We start from the raw sequence: 20,863 nt of genomic DNA, 5'->3' as shown, positions 1-20,863 counted from the left end.
TGCATTGGTGCAGCAGGCGTGGAGCAGGGCTCCAGCATGGTGACAGTCATGTTGCAAGGCTTACTCCGGGGCGGGGACCCTTCAGAAAGTAGGGCCTTGGTCTGTGGTAGACTTGGGAGCTATCCAAAAAATGAGTGTGTTGTTGTTCATTTGGCTTTGTCTTTTTTAATGAAAAAAAAGAAATATCCACACGCTGGTGCAGAGACCTGGTGAACTGTGTGAGGGCCAAAGGCAGTGCAGGCTAACTGAAGTGTAACACGGAATTGCTTGCTTACTTTTGACCATCTGTAAAGGAAAAACACCTATGCAAGTTAAGAAAATGATGTACATATTACTGTTTTGTTTTGTGCTTTTGTTTTGCCAGCATTGTGTGTTATACAGGTCTGTTTGTGGATGTGCTTGAACAGATGATCTCAGGCTCCATAAAGCATTATGCTTCCCTGGACATAAATGAAAACAATGTAATTTTAAAATAAAAGATTAGAGATTGTTGTTGAGATTCGCAAATGCCTTTTGGATATTGCAATTTTAACATGATTTTCTTCTTTCAAGGAAAAAGGGCTTTTTTTTTTTTTACCTTGTATTTCCTATTCTATTTTTTTTCAAGTCTCTATTGGTAGAGTAAGAACTGATTTATTTGAAAAGATGCTCTGAGAGGTGCTATGAAGTGTCTGTACATTGGGTAAGTAGATTTGGAGGAGAACCAGGGAGGTACCACATGGGAATAAGAATACAGAGTACTGCTGGCTGTCAGGTGCTGCAGGACTGCTTTATCAGCAGGCGTGTGTGGAAGGGGGCTGAGAAGGTTTAGATCAGAGCTGTGGAAGTCAATCAGCGGTTGGAAAGCAGGTCAGGGGGTGTCACGGGGATGTGGGCCTGTAAAAATTCTGTCACTTCATCTCCCCATCTTTGTGAAGCGACTTTCCGAGACGCTCAGCCTGATTCAGTCACGGCCGGTTGCACTCCAGGCAGGGCTCGTAAAACACCTCGGTAAATGGATTTGCTGTGTGTTTCCTGTCCAGGTTTGAACTGATGCGCATGTGCTGGCAGTACAACCCGAAGATGAGGCCGTCCTTCCTGGAAATCATCAGCAGCATTAAGGACGAGCTGGATCCGGCGTTCAAAGAGGTCTCCTTCTTCTACAGCGAAGAGAACAAGCCTCCGGACACAGAGGAGCTTGACCTGGAGACTGAGAACATGGAGAGCATTCCTTTAGATCCCTCCTCTACCCTCCAACCCACTGACAAGCACTCAGGACACAAAGCCGAGAACGGCCCGGGCGTGGTGGTCCTTCGGGCCAGCTTCGAGGAGAGACAGCCGTACGCACACATGAACGGGGGACGCAAGAACGAGAGGGCCTTACCGCTGCCCCAGTCTTCGGCCTGCTGATCCTTGGACCCAGAACCTGACAGAAACATACGCAGAAAAACGCGTGTATTGGGGGAAGAAAGAAAGAAAGTTACAATATGTTCAAAAGCCCTACTGTACCTCAGTGGATCTTCAGAACTGCCATAGCTGCACTTGGGAGAACCCTTTTTTTCAGTAAACAAGTTATCGTTTTTTTTCTTTTTTCAATATGCAAGCAGATGTTTGTTTCGGTAAAGGACTCCATTCATGGGGCACACAGTTGGCCTTTTAAAACTCTGATGTTAACACTTAATAGCAACAGAAAACTTGAGATTTGATGTCTCTCTCTCTCTCTCTCTCTCTCTCTCTCTCCTCTCTCTATCTTTCTTTCTGTCTGTCTTTGCTTCATAATGGGAAACATATCTGCGTGCAAGTTCAACCGTACGGCACTTTTATCAGATCAAAGATATCGCAGGCCAGGTGGCTCCCTGCTCCCCTGCAAGCACCTGCCTAACACTGTAGGTCTTTATTTAAAAAAAAAAAGAGAAAAAAGAAAAAAAAAAAGAAAAAAACACAAAACAAAACAAAAAAAAACACAAAAAATCCACAAAAAAAAAAGAAAAAACAAAAAAAAAATTAAAAGACTGGATTTTTAATGTTGCTCTTTAAACTTTTTAGAAACGTGTAAAAGAATAAAAAAGGGCCATCATTCGTCCAAGGTTGTTACCATTTTCAACGCTGCCAAATTTTGCCAAAAAAAAAAAAAAACCTTTCTTTTTTTTTGTTTTTTTTTTTTTCGTTTGTTTTTTTTGTAGGCATGGAAGGAGCACAGTAATCAACTGCTCTGTTTAAGAGAGATCCTGACCAATACATTCTATTCAATCATACACTGGTATTTAAAAAAAAAACAAATCAAATTGTTTAGGTTCTTTTTTTCGAAACTGGATAAAATGTGATGATTTTTTTTTTCTTGTGATGGAGAAGATAAAAGGGATGGAGTACAGAGACAGCCCTCCCTCCACCCCGTGCCCATCCCGATGAATTCTGGACAAAACTGGCAGTGGTGAGCTAAACCAACACACGCATTTGGTACAAAAAAGTCAACCGCACGCCAAAAATGAAATGTGAGCACCATGACAAAAGCAGCAGAGATCTCCATCGTTGCAGCCTGCCTCCTGCCACAGGCTTGCAGGGAAAAAGCACCAGTAAAACAAAAATTGGAGAAGACAAAAAAAGCAGTAACCGGATTCAAGTATATAATGCTTTGTTGACCTTTTCTCTTTATTATTAAGACTTCTCGAAGGGTCTTGCAGTTCTATGTTAGACCATGGATCATTTGCATACACATTGTCTTTTGTGTCACTTTTATAACTTTTTTACGGTTCAGATACTCATCTATATGTCTGTACAGAAAAAAGCTGCTATTTTTTTTGTTCTTTATCTTTGTGGATTTAATCTATGAAAACCTTCAGGTCTGCCCTCCTTCCCTTCCCTTCCCTCCCACTTCAACAAATTTTCTTATGCTTTGTACTATAGTGTGTAACTCTTACTTCTTCCTTCCCAGCAACTGATACCTTTCATATGATTTGCCATGAACTGTTTAATGCCTTTTTATAAATGCATTTTCTCCTCTTTTTTTTTTTTTTTTCCCCATTAGTTGTTTTACAACATCTTGGCTGTGTGGGTCACAGGGCTTTTGAGGAGGACATGGAGAAAGAAGGGACGCCCCACACCGAACGCTCCAGCAGCGGTGTGGTGTTTTTCAGACCCAGTTTTCCTTCCTTCCCACGAACCTCTGCCCAGACAGCATGCGAGTCTGTTACAGTGCAAGGCATGATACAAACTCAGGTCAGAAAAAAAGGTTAAATATTTAGTACATTCTTGTTCAGTGTTTATATTCATTGTTGTACAAGGGTCCTGCCCCTCCTTCCCTCCCTGCTTGTTTTGGTTGTGGCACACACCCACCCGCCCATCCCCACACACGCTCCCACACAGACACACACGTACACACGCACTCTTTTTGTTTGTTGGGTACAACAGCAGACACCAGGCTTTTGGGTCACTGATTTTGAAAACGACTATTTGAACTCTTCCACCCCTTGAAGAAGAGCTGTATGAATTGCGGCTGGCGGTGCCGGGCACTTTTTGGGTGGCCGTTGAACGCCTGGCTCCAGCCCCAGCTCTTTGCCTTCACAATGAGGAAGCACTCCTGGAGGACGCGATGGGCTGCGTTTTGCACGCCAGGGTAAACAGAATTTAAAACCCCCAAAACAACAGCATGCCATTTCCATGGGGTAGGGTGGAAAGCATGTAGCTGGAGCCAGCGGCTCGGCTAGCAAACAGTTAAGTGTTGGCAGCTATGGAAACCTCTACAAGTCCAAGCCTGTTGCTTAAGTCATAGACCAAACCTCAGAACAAAAGAAAATGAGTGAGCTTGTTTGTTCAGTTGCAGAAGCCTTGGTGAAAAGGGAAGGAGGGGGCCATCATAAAGCCTACAACCAAGGAGTCATAGCAGTTGCTCATCTTAGTTACAGCATCTAAGCCTTTGTTTAGCACTGATCCAACCAATGGCAGTGAAGAGGTGGTTCTGGGATGGAAATGTTTAAAACCTTTGAGTAAGAACAAAGAATTAAAATATACTGATTGCTAGTTTTGACTGGAGATTTTTAAAAGTTTGTAGTGCTTTTTGCTTGTGTAGTTTAGGTCCCATTATCTTCTCTTGCCTCTGTCCCATAGTTATTTTTCCCTTTTAAAAATGAAAAAGACAAAAAAGTTAATTAAGAAGGTATTCTATGTAGGATTTTTTATTTATTTTTGTGATATCAGTTTAAATCACTGTAGAGATGCCCCATAAAAAATCTAAATACTGAGATAAGGGTTTTTGAGTATGACAGGGGGACAGTTTTTGATTTTTTTCAAACATTTATCTACCTCACTCTTATTTTTTTATATGTGTGTATATAAAAAAAAATACATCTCACATTTCTCAGCAGCCAATAAATGCCGTCGATACTGGTAACCTCTCACTCCATAAACCACATGCTCTAGGTTCTGGAGGGGAACAGTCACTGCTCATCACAAAGGGTCACTTCAGAATATTTGCCTCAATTCCAAGGAGTTTTGCCTTTTCAGTTCCAATTCGTTATTGTGAGGAAAATCCGAGAGTTGCCTGACTTAAGGTGACCGTTCATTAAGGAAACGCGAAGGCTCTCGAATGGGCCGTCGTGGCAGTGCTCAGGTCGGCAGCAGTGCTGCTGTGCGTTTAGGTGGGTGGAGATCTGAGCTGATACGAGGACTTTCAGTCACGAGTATCGATCAAATTTGCTACAGAAATGAATTGTTTACAGTGTTTGGAAGGTCCAGAAGAATTGCTAAAATAAGAAGAGTGGTCTGTTTGGCCTAAGTCATTCCTGGCAAATTTTCCTCAGATGCCGCAAGCACCAAAAAGACACTTTGCTGAATCAGCACCCATTCGGCTCACGTAGCACAGCGTGGCTTTCTTGTTTTTGACCAAAACAATGACAAACCTGCTGCGGGCTGCCTGATGATAATACCACGTCGAGTTTACAGCTTTGGATCTTTGCTGCTTCTGTTTAATGAGAGCACTGATTTTTTTATTTTATTTTATTTTCTCGTTTTGTTTTTGTTTTCGGAACTAACACAGAATTGATCTTTTTGATGTGCCAGTAAAAAGTCAGTTCCCTTTTCATCCCCCGTTTATACGCTTCATAACTGTGGATTCTGATGGACCAGCCATCAAATTTTAACTGCCCTCTGACAGTGTGTAACTGGTTTACAAGCACACAGGACTAACACAGGCTTGCCATCAACATGATGTATAATGTTTCTCTTTTTCCAGCTCAGGCAGCTGTTCGTGCAGGTGTTGGTTGTGGTATCTGAATAATGCGGTGCTTGGCTACTTCGAGTTGTGTGCGGCCTCTTGAATATACAGTGCTGTGGTTAAGTACTACGGGGCTTGTCTTTGGAGGGATCATTTCTCTCAAACCCCGAAAAAGCAACAAATTTAAAGTTGTTACTGTGTCGTTTTTGTCGTTCCATTTCTTTGAAGGCTCCGGTGACCTTTTGGTGCAGTGGCTGTTCCCCTCACTTGCACATATTGATTACCACAACTGGAGATCCTCAGATCTTTCAGCTGGCTAGGAGGGTTTTGTTAAAACTGTCCAAGTTATTGGTTTTATATAATTTGATGTAGATGGTTTAAAAATGCGTTAGGAAGAAACACTAATGACGTAGCACCCATCGTGATAGACGTTTCAAAAAGCACTTCAGTAGAAAACAGTCACGGGACTAAAAGTACGCATGTGTGATGACAGTCAGCTCTCCTGGACCAAACCACCTTCATGATACCATTGTGTTCTGTGTTTGCAATTCAGGCTTAATTACTTTTTTGTTGTGTTTGTTTCCATAGCATTTTTTTTTTGTTGTGTTTTGTGCATTTTGAATAGCTTTATTCACATGGGCTTTTCATACAGCCTTCCCTTGGACAGTAAATCAAGTTGTTTATGCATGTGAACAACTGAGAATTAATGTTGGCTTGATAGAGTCATAATATGGTGTGTAATGTTGTTCTTTCCTGAGACCACTGGCTTGTCTGGTATGGTAAATTTATTGAGAACTTCAGCTGTGTTTGGATAAAGTTTTGTAAATTAAAAGCCCACCCAGCCCCCCAAACCAGCATTTTGACAGACATTACCAAGCTGTTTTGATGCAGTCGAATAACAAACGGGCATCACTGTAGGGGCAGGCTTTGATTTCAGCACTCGGGCCATTGTTCTCACCTGACTCACATTTAAAAGCTTCTCAGTGGCACAGAAGGTGGTTTGGTTGCAGAGGAAGGTGGCTCCTGTGTAAACACAGAAGTGTCAGCTGCTTGGTACTAAGAAGCGCTCCTGAGGGAGCGATGAGTTGGACACAGAAGCCAAGTGTGATTGGAAGTTCGAGGCCAGCCTGTGTTCACCAGGTCTTTCTCAGCACGATGCCTCTATTCTTTAAAGCTGGTTCTAAGTGATGTATGATTCTAGAGATGTTCGCACTGATGCTCCTGTTGGTCTTTAAAAACAAGTGAAGCCCAGTTTGCCCAGGACCGACTGGTCACCAGACGGAACCGCTGTCAGGTCCTCCGGGAACTGCCGAGGGTTGTTCCATACAATCTGAGTCTAAGTGAACAACACTCCTGTTGTTGGTGTAACTCCATAAATATATATCTATATAGACATAGATATCCGCATATGTATATCTATAATATAGATATATATGTATTTAAACCCTATTCATTCCACTAGTACAAGTAACACTTGTTTCCTGTTGTTCTTATTTTGTTTGTCAACAGTGTATTTAATCACTGGGCTAAACAACAGTGGAGGAAGGTGCAAGGGGTCCACTCCTTACTAACCAGTGATAAAAGCCAGATATTGCAACTTAACCCATGAGTAGTTGTGCAGACAAGAATTTAAGAATGGTGTGTAGAAAAAAACAGTAGTGGCCAGAGGTGCTGAAGATACAGAACTGTAAATAGGCAGGAGGGCTTCAAAGGTTGCCTCAGTTCACAAAAGTGGTTGCTCAGAGGCAATGAGCAGTCTCTGTTACGGAGCGCAGCCAGGGAAATCAGAACTGAGAAATGTTGATGTGGAGACATCTGAAAACAAAGGATATGGAAATGGATGTTTACGAAGACACAGGGCTTGGCAGAAGTTTGAAGTTGTTTCCTGAGCTTGGTGCGTGTGGGACAGCAGCAGAGCTCAGGTATCACCATTCTGATCATTGGTACTTGTAAATAAACCCGACTTTCCAGCTGAAGTGATAAATTCGTAACAGGAGTTTAATGGTTGTTGCATCGGTCTGTATGAGTCAGTCTCAACCCACAGTTGGTCTGTTTTGCAAGTACTAGATTATCACTAGGCTGTGTGCGTGCGTATGTGTGCATGTCCATCTTCTTTTGTACGCGTTACGTTGATTAGTAATCCATTAGCATTTTCAATAGGGCTTTAAGTCCAGTAGATTACGGGTAGTCAGTTGACGAAGATCTGGTTTACAAGAACTAATTAAATGTTTCATTGCATTTTGTAAGTGCATAGAATAATTTTATAAAATGTTTGTAGTTTATTAATGCCTAAAATATAATTTAAGGGCACTTTTTCTGTCTGTGTGTGCGTGTGTCTGTATGAGATCAGTTTTCTTTGATGGTACCAGTTTACTAGCTAGCTTTACAATATGCCAAAAAGGATCGCTAACTTGTCCAATTCAAGGCTCATCCCTCTCCCACTACCTGCCCAAGCTTTGTGTCCCAGTATATAGCGAATGAATAAAGAAGTTGGGGAAATGTTCTGTATCTTCAGTATCCTGGTCTTCCAGAGCCCTCTGGTTGGGGTGGGATCATCTTAACTGGTCATTTCACTTTACTGTCTAGTGCAGTTAACTTAATGGATTACAAGAACCTCACTGGTTGGGAAAACAGAATGGGTTTTGCTGCTACACAGTCTCACTTGTGCTGTTCAGTACCTGTTTTATGGGTGCCAGGTGGTTTGAAGGAAATGACTGCATAAGAGAAAGCGGGAAGGCAGTTTTTGTAATTACTATTGAAGAACTATTTGCGTATTTCTTATCACTTTAAAAGTTTGTATGCAGCCTCTAAAGATGCTGAGTACCATTTGAAGCTTTGTTGAAAGAAGCAAAGCAGGGTCCCTATTTATTTTTATTTAAGAATACTGAAGATCCCTGTTTCCCCATGATGTTTGACTAACTGCGTTTCTGAAGTGTTACGATGATTTAGATGCTATTTAAAGATCAGCTCTTCTGTTTTCTAAACCAGTGAGGTTTGAGATGAAAGGATTGGCCAGAGTTTGTCTACCTCTGGGACAAAAACAAAACTAGAAAGTGCTAAGGAATGGATGCAGTTGCAAATACGACATTTTCCGAGTTTTCTTGTTTAGATTTTTTTAAGAGAAAATTAAACAATAACATGGCCAATTTATTACATAAAAAAGACTTGCTGTGTATAAATTATTCCTAAAGAAATTCCTGTGTTTATATTAAAATGAATCAGTAGATAAAAAAAAATTCAAAATGTTTTTGTATATTCTGTTGTAAGAATTTATTCCTGTTATTGCGATATACTCGGGATTCTTTACATTATGAAAAGAAGAAACTTTGTCTATTTTGAATGGCTGAAGCTAAGGCTCCATTAGTTTCTCTTACTCTGCTTTTTTCTAGTAGTTTCAGTACTACCTGATTTAAGTTAAATAAAAGAATTCTGTATGCATTTGTCTCTTTTTGAATTTGTTGTTCTTCCTTGCAAAGCAAGTGCAGCTAAGAAGACTCAAGACTGTTTTTATTCTGCACTTTTGGCTGCATTTAGTTGAGCAACTCTGAAAAAGATCTTCCTAGAGGTCAGTACTGCCATTATGCTGTGTTGAAATCAAAAGTATTGTAATCCAATGACACTAACCTTTGGACCATTTTTCAATGGAACTTGATTCATTTGAATAAGGAAAGCACTTTTATTTATTTATTTGAAGGAAATAGTTTAATTTGCTGTTACAGCGATGCATACATGAGGCATTCAACCATCCAGCACAAAGTTTTCAGTTGTCTGCAAAGGTTGTTAGAAAAATGGTGACAAGAAAACTAGCATTATCTTGGCGTTTACAGTTTCTCTGAGTCTTGTCATCGGAGTCTTGACTAAGGCACAGTGGTGGCCCAGAGCTTGTTCAGGTGTCTGTGCCATTAGGTTATCCTTGTCTCTTGTCCTTTTTACTGACAGCGCTAGAGGAATGAGCTTTTGTTTCCCATAGAAAAATCCCAGGTGTCCACGTGGAGATGCTGCTGTTCTGTTCTGGTGATTGTTTTTGAAAAATACGTGCTAGTTTTATGTCATAATTGTCTGTCATGGTACAAGCAAAACTGTGCATTGACATTCCCTGTGTGCTAAAGAGGAGACACTGTAAACCTCTGTCTTGCCCAGCCTTAACAGAGCAGTGCTTCTGTATATAGCCGTGTCTGAGACTTTGAGGAGCCTGGCTTGGCAGGGGAGAAGCTCAGAAGTGATCTGTCACTGTCTGATCTCAAGCTTTACAACTTGGGATCTCATTTGGTTCCTGTTTTGTAAGAAAGATAATGTGCCATAGCATTCCGCTGCACAGTGCTTCACTGATTGCCTTTCTTGGGACAAGTTAGCTTGTTGATTTTGATGTATAAATCCCGGAGTAGCATGACCCATTGTACTGAAAGACTGTTGTCTTTGTGCTGTGCTTTGTGGAAGGACAGCAGTGTTTTCCTTTGGAACATATGCTGAGAATTTGGGGAAATGTTGTTTTCAGGCAGTTGGAACTCAAGTAGCATTACAGTGTCTGCCAGGCTCCAGCTTTTTTTGTTTTAAGTCACCCCAGATCCGTAGCCTATTTTGTATGTGAAAGCCAGCACGTACAGCAGGTCTCAAAGAGATACAGAAGCTGAAAAAAATCTTCAAATAACAGGATCTCTACCTGTGTTTTATTTTTCCCTCATATTTGAAGTTTATATATGGGCACCTTGCATTAGATGAAAATGTGTCACTGCACTTGAACAGGGACTTGGGGAACTTTGTGATGTCAGTGCTGAATGTCCTTAAGGATGTAAGAATGGATCTTGATTCAGCAAATCTGTAGTAACATCTTTTGACATCTGTTGTTTGTTTTGTTTTTTATTTTTATTTTTAATTAGTTTTTTAAAATCTTGCTTTTAAGAGATTTTAGGAAATGTATAACCACGTTTAAGTCCTGTTTCTTGCACTTTCTTAAATCTGAAGCAATCTCAGTGTTACAAACTGTCACTTTTTTGTTGGTTTTTTTTTCCCCTCAAGATCTTTCTAGCAGAGATGGAAACAGTTGTTTGGTTTTTGTAAGGAGATTTCCCTGAAAATAACCTGGAATAAAATCTTTAAGGGCTTTAAATAATCATTAGATTTGCTACTTTTAAGAGATAAGAAAATCCATTTTAAGAAACCTCCTTTTTTCTCACGTTCCATCTCACTCCCTCTGTTCCCAGCACTGTTTTAACATTTCTAAGATAATTGTCTGTAATGCTTTTCCTAGAGAGTCTGCTGTTACTGACTTTGATAATGGAGGCACATGGATGAAAGCTGCTCTTCCACTGCCGTAATACAGGGAAGTGTAATAGGTGTAATCGCAGATGTACCTGAAATACAATGAACAAAACAGAAACCTGAATTAAGAAACAGTAAACTTTGATTAAATAAAAATATTTAAGTAGCCAAACCAGATCTGTTTTACAAAAATATTAGAAATGTATTTGCTTACTGACTAAAGGAAATGCTGAAATAAAACTAGTCTGAGAAACAGTTATTCCAAATCTGATTCTTAGTTTCTCAGACACTCAGAAGCAACTTAAATAATCATAAATAAATCATAAGACATGCATTCTTTTCTAGGTTTCTGTAAGCTAAGTCAGACGAGAAAGATAATGCAGCTCCCTGGAACTATCACCATACCATTACAGCACATCAGGAAAGTTTGTTTGTGTAGGCCAGACAGGCTCACCACTAACCTCTTTTTTGTTGTTGTTGTTTATCACCTTAACCTTTTAGCTTGCAGATTCATATCCTGAAATCACAGGACAAGATCAGCTATATATAAAAAAAAAGCAACTATCACTTTGTTTTCCTTTTAGCTGAAGAAATTTTGAATCATACAGTGAGATCACAGATGCTGTTCTAAAGGTACCTATAATTGCTCTGTTCTTCAGTGTGTGTATTTACATTTTATATCTCTCCCGGTTGGGAAAAATAGATTAAAATCTCCTACTAGTCAGTATTGCTTTTAGATTCTAATAGCACAGGTTTATACTGGGGTTGCTAATCGCAGTGTGCTGTGTTGAAACTTGTTTCTTTTGCAATCCATGACAAACTGTCTACTGACTGTTGTTTTTCATGAAAGCTTCTCTACATAAAATTTAAATTTGTCCTCATTTTATACCTGTGACACTTGGAAGTCTTTACTTCAAAGTGATTTTAGTTAGAGGAGAAGTCATTGCAGAGACTCTTCAAGGTTAAATGAGCTGATTGAATTACTTCTGCTTTTACTTTGAGACCTCGATATGCAGTGTTTACCTTCCCGCATCTCTGGAAAAGATCATATCAATTCCTTCCACTGAAATATTTTTCCAGATAGTCTTCATGTTAATTGTCGATTCAATCTTTTCCGGACCATTTAGCATGCAACAGCCACCTTCTGGGTGAAAACCACAAGCATCCATCTCTTCATAGCCTTTGTTCTTCCCACACTGCTCAAGGATGATGATTGCTTTGGCAGATGAAGCCAGCCCAACGTGAACAGTAAGCTGTTTTTTCCCACCAGAGTGAATAACAGGAAATTAAAAATGAGACCTGTTTTTTGAAAGCATGCAATGCAATAGTGCCAAGCATTATGTGAAATAGTGTCTTCAAGGTGGGAAGTCTTGCTGTAGCTCATGCTTCAAGATAACTTTGATAAGAAATTATAAATGAGAACAAAATTGTTTTTTGTTTTTTGTTGTTGTTGTGTCTAGTCAACTCCACACTTCAAAGCTGAATTTTTTTTTCTCCATTTTTTTTCCTACAATTTATGGTGGATGTATTTTTCTTTGTTCTGCATGCAGTTATGCTGTTTAAATGGCACCAGATGAAAGTGGCATGCTAATTAATGTGTGCTCCAGAGTTGTTTGGAACCTTCATCACCATTTTAACAGTCACTATCCAGAGCTGCCTGATGCACATCGCGCAATAATCTTTTGGAGATTTTTAAATATTTACTGAAACTAATATTATTTAGAAATGAAGGGGAAAATTACCCAACTTTATTACTACTTACGATTGGATGAAGAGTTGTCCATATCCTGACGATTTGTTCCTTTGCTTTTTGGTAAACCACTGGTAGTTGCATGATACGAAGATCTATGTTTTTTCCAAGGCCTCTCTTGGACAGCTCCTATAGATACAAAAAACAACCCAACAACTATGATGGAAGTGTAAGAACACTAGATTTCTCAATGTGATACAGAAATCAGGCTGATTCAACTGAGAGGATACAGAAGAGCAATGTAACACTGCTTAGCTCTATTGTTCCTTGGTCTACGCAGTGAGACCTAGTTGTCTCATGACAGCTCTCCATCTTTATTGAACAAAAGTCAACTGTGCTAAAGAATGGTTAATGTCACATCCATGTTGAGCCATGGTTATATTTTCCAAAGGGATGCTCAGCCTCCAGTGTGTGGTTTGTGCAGTCCTGATATGGACTGGCCCATGGGGAACCATGAAATACAGAATTTCTCAGAAAAGATCCACATCGAGTAGTCTTTGATATAGGTAAGTTGTTCCTCTGAAAGACAAAGTAGATAAACCTGTGCTTCTGGAGAGACACAAATAAGAGAGAATTCTCATTAGATGTCACTTAGGTAACATTCCACCTGCTGTCTTGAACTTGTTTCTGGTAACCTCTGCTCGAAGTGACTGTCAGCATAAGAAGAAGTGTGCTGAAATAAGAATTAAATTTTTTGATCTAGAATATGTTTCCCTGATGGAAGAAGGAAATGTTATTTATTGGGATGTTACTTCTTTGTTATTTAGTTGGAATTCTGCATGGGGCCTTTTCCCAAAGGAAACAAAAAATATGCCCAGGCTTAAGGTAAAAGAAAAAAAAAGGTATCCTTTAAAACAGCACGTTGGCTAGATGTTTGGAAGGTGGTCTAAATAAGAGTCGAGGATGAACATCATGTGGTAATGCCTTGAAATCATTTTGTCAGTGGAACAGGGCTAATGAAGAAGCCATAAGCCTTTACGGAGAATGTAAGTACTGCAGTGGCAGGATACAGAAAGAATACAACTGAGACTGAAAGCTTTGTCCCAGTGTAGCAAAATGGTTGTTGAAAATCTGTTACATCTTAGTAGACCACTACAAAAGAAGTGTACAAATTTTCTGAGTTTCTATGCAGGGCATGGGCAAGAAGTTGCCAGGAACAGTATTTGATGGACGGAGAAACTTGTAACTTTTTCAATGTCATTGTTTCCTTAAGCTTTCCTTTCTTACTAAGGATATTTGCGTGGATGGGGCTGAGTTAACTGGGAAATATGCCCTTCAACACTGGCTTCCTATATAAACTGTTCCAATTTTCTTGTCAGCGGAAACATTGATTAGCTGTGCTCAATAAACTATTTGACACAAGCAAGGAAACAATGCCTGCAGGGAAGTAAACACATTTAGAGAACACTGCCAGCCTTTTTTTCCTCTGGGCGCTGACAGTCTTTGAGAGGCCATTGCATCATCTTGCTTAAGAATGCTGTACTGTGTCTTAGCATCCAAAAAAGAAAACCCCAGCTGGTTCACAATTAGCATTTTATTTTCTCAAACATTTTTGATTTTAACATTTAATGAGATTCTTCCTTTTTAACTATAGGACTTAAAGTACTTGACTATCCACAACTTTAGTTTAGAATCAGAAGACCCAAAGTAAGTTGTTATTAAGCTATTGTAAGCTATTCTTTTCTTGTGCTGTCTGGTTTGAGGTTCTGTCAGTCTCCGTCATAGGAGAAATGCAGAAATACTTTTTGTGCAGGACAAAATCAGAAGCTGGCCAGTAGTCCAGGGTTGGGAATTTGCGTCAAAGGATGGTAGTTGGTTCTGTCCTAAGAAATTGTAGCATGCTGTCAATAATGTGTATTATTTTATTGTTTAGGAATCCTAACCATGGACTTACACCCCATTACACCAGATGTTGAGCAAACAGAACAAAAAAAAGGTTGTTACTTGTCTCAGCCATAACCAAAATGATTTTTACATTTAATGTGAGAATCTGAAGATGAGAAGGAATGCTGAATCTCACATTGGTGAATTAATTCAGTAAACAGTCTGTCTGCTGTAGTTGAAACAGCAAAGGAAACATTGAGAGAGTATAAAAGCTTTGGAGAACTTTCTTCGTCGATGGGAAAAGTGGTTCAAAAGAAAACAAAGTTGTTGTTGTTGGAAAGTCTTTCTAAAAGGAAAATAGAATCCAGTATTATCAGTTGACAACCTGGAGTTGTTGGTGAGTTGTGATCATAACCACAATTCACTGGAGTTCTGGCTCATGCCCATATGTAGCCCTCTCCAAAGAGAAGTGATTTGCACAGAGCAGTTGAGGTCAGAAGCAATGGTTGTGTGTTACTCTGGGTGTGACAAACAACCTAAACTTTTAGAAAACTCCAGAACATTTCACAGGTCTTCTTTGAGTTTTCACAGATTTGGGTTGCCAGGAAGTTAGGGGGTGGGGAAGTAGGTTGCTTGTGTTAATCTTGTGAACCTCATTCAGAAAGAGGTTGATGCAGAAACCAAAACAAGTCTTTTTTTTTTTCTTTTTTTTCTTTTAATCCTGCAGATATCTCTTTAAAGTGTTAGGGATGTAAGAAAGTTCCAGAACACAAATGAAGGAACTAAATAGCAACGTCTTAGTTTCACAGATGATGACACTAAAGCAGAGAGGGAGAGAGACAGAGAGATTGAATGACAAATTTCCAAAGACCACATGGTCAGCGGCAGAATGAAAAACTGCGACGAGAGATCTGATCCTCGTCTCCTGATATCAAACATAGTTCCCAGAAGCAGTTGGAAATGTGACCTGTTCTTTGCACTAACAGTTTAATTGCTATGAATGCTGTCACTCAACTTACACTTGTGCCCTATTAACTGGGGAATTCGACCTTGATGGTAGGTTGCTCTGATAGGTTATTTAGCTGCCAAGTGCCAGACATAGGTTTCTGGAGGAAATACAGAAATGGAGTTGGATCAAGGGGTATTAGGTGGGACCACTGGTCCGTAATATAGAATAAATGATTCAGGAGATCTGAGATTCTGAAGGTCCCATGTGGTTCTGAAGAACACATTATAATAACTCTATATGATCTGTCTGCAAATGTGGAGTTAACTCTTAGTGTTGTTTTCCTCCAGAGAGAATGTTCTGCACTTCAAGAGATAAGAGGTGCTGGTGGAGCTTTCATGCATGTATCAGGAGGGTATATTTCAGGTGAGTGCAGTTGTAAGAACCATGAAAAACTTAGTGAGACATGTTTCCAAAAGAGATGCTGTCTTTCTAGTGCTAGACAACTATGTTGGGCCATGTGACAGTGTCTATAAATGCCCTGAAGTTTTTCTCAGTAACTCTGAATTGACAGGTTTGCTGGTACTTTCTGACTCTTTTGATTATCCCTTTTCCTAAACACTCAAGAGGCACTTGCTGAGGAATGACAGATCCATAGAAGTGATGCTGATGGGTGCTTTGTGTCTTAGTTGTCTTGTACTGTGATGAGAACTTGGGTTCATGCAAACCCATGCTTGCATGCTCTGAATATTTTAATTTCGTATTATAAAAGAGGAAATGTGAGACAGTGCACTGCTAGATAGTATCAATAAGAAATCTAAGAACAAATGCTCCTTCTAAACTAACCATTTCAGAGGGAAATGGATTTGTACTCTATACACGAGAACTGACATTTGTTTCCTTATGGACTGCTTGGTTCATGTTATATAACTTCCTGGCATAGCGAGTGTATGGCATTGTTACAGAAGGCTCATCAGTGCGTTTTGGTGTTGGGCTGTTTTGCTTACAGATAAATAACGTGGTTTATTTTCACTGAGAGGTGGGTGATATTGCATCCAAAATTAGAACCAATAGGAATCAGGAAATAATGAGCAAGAATATTGTCAACTGGCAAATATTTGTGGTTTAGATCACATCTCAAGTTGGAGTGGAGATGATTTATGGGCATTCTGTGATGACTGGGGTGTGGAAAGGTAAAACACAGGGTTTTTTTTTCTTTCTTGTTAGCCTACAGGGATAACATCCCTCATGACTTAGGGTAATGATAGATTTATTCTTCCAAATACCAAATACTTGGCGTTCCTCGTCCAGCAAAGCTAGAAGCCTTGGTCTTTGGAAATAGTTACTAGTTCCTGGGTTATTTTTATTATCTTGACTTGCCTGCGCTTCATTTTCAGGACAGATCCTCAGTAGCTGTCACCTAAAATTGTAATACAGTTGTAGTCCTGTAGGGCCATAGTCTTTCTATCACTACTAGCATTTTCTTATAGCTGTCTTTTTCATTTCAATGTCCAGATCAATCAAAATTAATTATTATGGGCTTATTTCACTTCCTCTAATAGACCATAATCTCCTCAGTTTGTTTTATGTGTCTAACTTTCCATTTTACCAATATTATCTGATTAGTTTTTACTACCTCGATTGTTCTCCAGCTAGTTTCAGATTTCATTGCTAACCTTCTTTCTACCTAAGATTGATAAAAACTTGTGTGAAAGACCCTTTCAAAATAACTCTGCTCACAAACACTTTATGAAAGTAACGGAACCCAAGGAATGGCCATTGTCTGTGCTAGCAGGTCGAGGGTCAAAGCTTGAACCTTAGATGTAATTCATACATATACTCAGCAAATCTCTGTAGTTGTTCCTACTGTTTAAGTGTGTATATTGTAATCTTTCACACTTCAGATAGAGCTACAGTATTACAGTATATAACCATATACTAGTAAATTATCACATTGTAGCATACAGTGTCTTATCTACTAGGGCAGGATATCTGTTTTGTAGATATATTTAAATATAGAAGTTTTTTATATTTAAATACAGAAGTTATACTTAGCTTTTAAGATATACACAATTTTAAAAAAAGAATAATGGTGTTCTGGGAAATAATTTATTTGTGGAAGTTTTTGATATTGGCTACTAAATGTAGACTCACACATTATTTGAAAATAACTGAAACTAAAAAGTTTGTGCTGAAAGCCAGGTATCCAAACAATGTCTTTATATAACCACCACCCAGCTAAAATTGTTCTAATTAATGCACATACTTAGGAAATAATCAGGAATTTTCAATACTCCATCTTAGACATGCTGCAGCTACTGATAGAGTCAAGGTGTCTGGAGCGGGGAGAAATCGGAATGGTTTTATTTTCAGTGTTAACTGCAGACTTAGCTGTCCTTTGAAAGTGGAAAGCAAAGCTAAGATGTGAAAACATACTTAGAGTAGACCTGCTTTCATTTTGTGTTCCTGAAGTAGGCAGTAATAACTTCATAGGCTACATTTGTATAAGAAAGAAATCACCTCACATAGACACGATAAAATGAATCACGGTCTGTTTACAGAAGGCAGAGATAACTTGTGGCACATGCAGTAACTACAGACAAGGAAAAAATGTCCTTTTAACTTTTTTACAAAGTGTTTTGGAAAAAATCTTACAAATCACGTGCACTTCTTCTTCATTCTCTTCCCTCTGTGTCTGTTCCAAAAGGCACAATTCTGTTTAGGAAGAGAAATAACTATCTTGGAAGGAATGGAAAGCCTAGGAACAGATTCTATTTGGATCTCCACAAAATAAAACACCTCCCTCCCTTTTTTTCATGCTTACCTTCACTGCTTCCCAGCTAGAATTAACCAGGTATTGTCTAAAGGGACCAAAACCTGAAAAGGAAAGAAGGTGCTTTTACTTATCCTTGCACTGCAAGTTTAGATTAGCTGACAACAGGTACATGACCACATGTTTGTACTTTAATATTTTTTGTTATGGAGGTTGATTTATATATATATTTATATATTGATTTATATATATATATATATATATATATAAAAATTTAGCCTCTATAACATTTAAGGGAATAGCATTGAATTTTTTCAGATGTGCTGACATAATAGCTAATCCTACAATCCTTATGAGGTAAACTTAACTGAAGCTGCTAAATGTTCTGGAGCCAAAAGAACTGTTCATGTAGGTGATGATGTTGGGAGAATATCATTAGCCACAGAAATACTACTATTAAATTAAATTGACTGGTATCAACACTCCCAGGTCACTGTCATTATACCTTTCTTACTGGTGAGAGCTCAGGAAGATGAAAGTACACATCTGAAAGAGTAACATTTGATTTCATTTAATTTCACAATTTTTTTGGTGAGATACTTTTTTATTTAACAAAAAGACAAAAATTGCTTTGATTTGGATGGGCGTTTTGTCATTTAAAAGTCTGATGGAAAACTCCCACCGCCTTTATTAATCTCAATTCCTGTTCTCGGTCCATTGTGTCGGCAGTGTTAGACACTGGGCAGCAGGAAAACTGGTCTGTGAAATGGTTTTAATGCTTTACACTTTAAATATTTTAAAATCCACAAATGGACAAATAAATACCGACAGCATGTGGTTACTTTTTTGCAAATTGAAAGCTACTTGTACGTGGGAATAGTTGAGCTTAAATGCAAGTTTATAACAGCTTTAATAATTAATGGTACATTTTAAACATTTCTTAATCTTTTGATAATAACTGCTCAATCTTCTCTCTTTAATATGATGAAAAGCCTGGAGGTAGTTGTATTGTTGCAATGATTTCCTTGGGATAGGGGAAGCAGCACACATTTCACATTGATAGTGAAGAAAAAAATCTCTCTGACAAGTTTTACAGAGTGAAATTAGGGAGACACCCCATTTTGAAGCTGTAGTTGTTGTGCGTGTTGGAGTACCTGTATGTGTGCAGAGTTATAATAAAGCTATTAAATAATTTCTAATTAAATACATACATCTCAGCTGTGGCTGTAAGAGTCCACTGCTGGGGATAAGTTGTTCTGTGTAACAAAATAAATGTAGGAGAGTTTTACAGTACTGAAATTCCTGCAAAAACTTCAAGAGCTAAAGGGTTGAATATTATTAGGCACTATATAATAAACTGGGCTCACTGCCAGCAGGTTTATATTATGAGCAGGTGAGAATGTGACAGAGGCATGCTGTGATAATCTCTGTAATAGCTTGAAGATGCACCTGTGTCTCTAATGGGACACACTAGACTAAAAGCATTTGAACAAGTACATTTCTGTACCTAAATGGCGATGTAAGGGGAGGAAAAAACCTGACAAGGTGCTAAGAAGTGTGCCCATCAAGTGTATGTGCTATAAATATCATAGGAGAGAACCAGGTTGTCAGCCTTTTAAGAGGTTAGCAAATACCTCTTGCTCTCTCCTGCACTTCCATTCTTTTCAACTGCAGGTTTTTGGAGCAAGCCAAACGAGTTCTGCCCATTTTGCAGCTATTAAAAAAAAAAAAAAAAAGTGTTTAATTGAAAACAGCAAGATGCAAATCTCTTTGATGTAGCTTCAACCTCATTCCTATGTCCTCAGTTGACCTACAGTGGAAAATTATCCTGCAACTCACATGTCAAGATATGTGTAATGATTGCCTTTAGATGAGCCAGTGGCAATGAGAGGAATAGTGAGTAGCAGCATTCCTTAGGAACTTTAACCTTTTAAAGCTCAGAAGTCTCTAGCTGGTGGCTCTGCCACTGTAATTCAGCAGCAGCTACAGCCAGCAAGAAAAAGAACAAATTCTGTCCCTTATGCTGCACATGTTCTTTTGATATATTTAAAGTCAATGGTCTGGTTTAGCAGTGATGAGGCAGCATCTACTGTTTAAATTTCTCTTACCTTGCCGTGACACCGAGACCCTGAAACTTGCCACGTGTTGTTCTAATTCTGGACACTGACTACGTGACATTGTGATGCAACCTGGTTTTGCTGCTTCAGAGCTCCTTTTGGGTAAGCTTTATCTAATACTAGCCTGCACTGCCTTGAGCTACGTGGTTTGGATCGGAGAGAATGTCAACAAAGATTAAAACATGGAGAGAATGAACAACAAACCAAAGTGGATGGCAGTAAAGAGGGCATGCTGCAGTTTGTTTCCGCTGACATGTATCTTAAGAAGGCACAGCAGTAAGTTATTTTCCATTTGGAATTGTAAGTATGTCCGTTTGCTACCGTTTTTCCCTCCAGGAACTGTTTATGACAGAGATCAAGCATGTATGCATACCTTCTCTAGTGAAAAGGAGAAAATAAAAAATAAAAATCTTACCAGTTACAACCACAATGTTGGAATTGGAATCCATGCTCGAAAAGGTAAAATCTCGTCGACTTCAAGTTCCAAACAGCAGTACTGGCATTCGTGCATCTGTGGCAACTTCCTCATATGGGGCATCTATTTTTTGATTCAAACCATTCTGAAGCGTGCAGATTTCTATTGGATGAAGAAAATGTTTTCATAAAGCTGAGGTGGGACTCACATTAGAGGAATGATTTCTGTTCCATGTAACTTTCAAAACAAATCGTTACACCTCCATATTAAAGGCAGAAGGGTACCTCAAGTGGGGCATGCAACAACAGTATTTTGGGAAGAGCGGAAAAGGCTCCAGGAAACTTTTTGCAAAATGCCCAGCAATAACATATCCAGCAATATTTTGCATCAGAAAACTGTTTACATACAAGTAAGCAAAACTAATTGGGTCACTTTTGGCACGTGTCTGTGGATATTGTATTTTTATCACTGTTGTAATTCACTTTAATCATAAAGAACTACTGAGCTACAAACACATACCTGTCCATTTCCACTCTATTCACTGTTAGGGTTTTTCTTACTATCTATAAATACATAGAGGTAACTTTCCTG

At 39.0% G+C, this 20,863-nt stretch overlaps 3 protein-coding genes across 14 annotated transcripts in view; 2 read left to right on the top strand and 1 right to left on the bottom strand.

Moving 5' to 3' along the window:
- IGF1R (insulin like growth factor 1 receptor) overlaps positions 1–8,626 on the top strand; it is a 147,133-nt gene extending 138,507 nt beyond the window's left edge. The window contains exon 21 of the mRNA NM_205032.3: positions 1,023–8,626. Within this exon, the coding sequence (NP_990363.1) occupies positions 1,023–1,389 (367 nt within the window). The 3' untranslated portion in view covers positions 1,390–8,626. The remainder of the gene's footprint in view (positions 1–1,022) is intronic.
- A 214-nt stretch (positions 8,627–8,840) lies between these two features.
- PGPEP1L (pyroglutamyl-peptidase I-like) lies at positions 8,841–20,388 on the bottom strand. 3 transcript variants are annotated; one of them, XM_025154042.3, is made up of 6 exons: positions 19,849–20,388; positions 19,375–19,454; positions 17,792–17,844; positions 12,210–12,326; positions 11,471–11,700; positions 8,841–10,539 (listed from the first exon to the last, which is right to left on the bottom strand). In XM_025154042.3, the coding sequence occupies exons 2-6, from the start codon at positions 19,445–19,447 to the stop codon at positions 10,371–10,373; spliced, it is 642 nt and encodes a 213-aa protein (XP_025009810.2). In that variant the 5' UTR covers positions 19,448–19,454; positions 19,849–20,388; the 3' UTR covers positions 8,841–10,370. The 3 variants fall into 3 exon arrangements, with proteins under 3 accessions (XP_025009810.2, XP_040562406.1, XP_040562407.1); XM_040706472.2 differs by lacking the exon at positions 19,375–19,454; XM_040706473.2 differs by lacking the exon at positions 19,375–19,454 and having other exon boundaries at positions 20,273–20,388.
- FAM169B (family with sequence similarity 169 member B) overlaps positions 14,092–20,863 on the top strand; it is a 266,727-nt gene continuing 259,955 nt past the window's right edge. For 9 of the 10 annotated variants that reach the window (XR_005862587.2, XR_005862590.2, XR_005862585.2 and 6 more), the window contains exons 1-2: positions 14,092–14,133; positions 15,318–15,393. Coding sequence is in view for 2 of the 10 variants with exons in the window: in XM_040706470.1 (XP_040562404.1) it covers positions 14,107–14,133; positions 15,318–15,393 (103 nt within the window). In the remaining 8 variants the exon portion in view is untranslated. Of the gene's footprint in view, positions 14,134–15,317; positions 15,394–19,983; positions 20,134–20,863 lie in introns of those variants that run through there. The other variant, XM_015292268.4, reaches the window with a different exon arrangement.

This window comes from Gallus gallus, chromosome 10 (genome assembly GCF_016699485.2).
Source record: "Gallus gallus isolate bGalGal1 chromosome 10, bGalGal1.mat.broiler.GRCg7b, whole genome shotgun sequence".
In the NCBI taxonomy this organism is placed as follows: domain Eukaryota; kingdom Metazoa; phylum Chordata; class Aves; order Galliformes; family Phasianidae; genus Gallus; species Gallus gallus.
This window is presented reverse-complemented; position numbering and strand designations above follow the sequence as displayed.

Coding starts and splice junctions, on each gene's coding strand:
- PGPEP1L (XM_025154042.3), bottom strand. CDS start 19,447: ATGGGCAGAACTCGTTTGGCTTGCTCCAAAAACCTGCAGTTGAAAAGA. Junction 17,845..19,374: donor AGTGCAGGAGAGAGCAAGAG/GTATTTGCTAAC, acceptor TTTCCTTTTCAG/GTTTTGGTCCCTTTAGACAA. Junction 12,327..17,791: donor CTAGCTGGGAAGCAGTGAAG/GTAAGCATGAAA, acceptor TTGTATCTATAG/GAGCTGTCCAAGAGAGGCCT.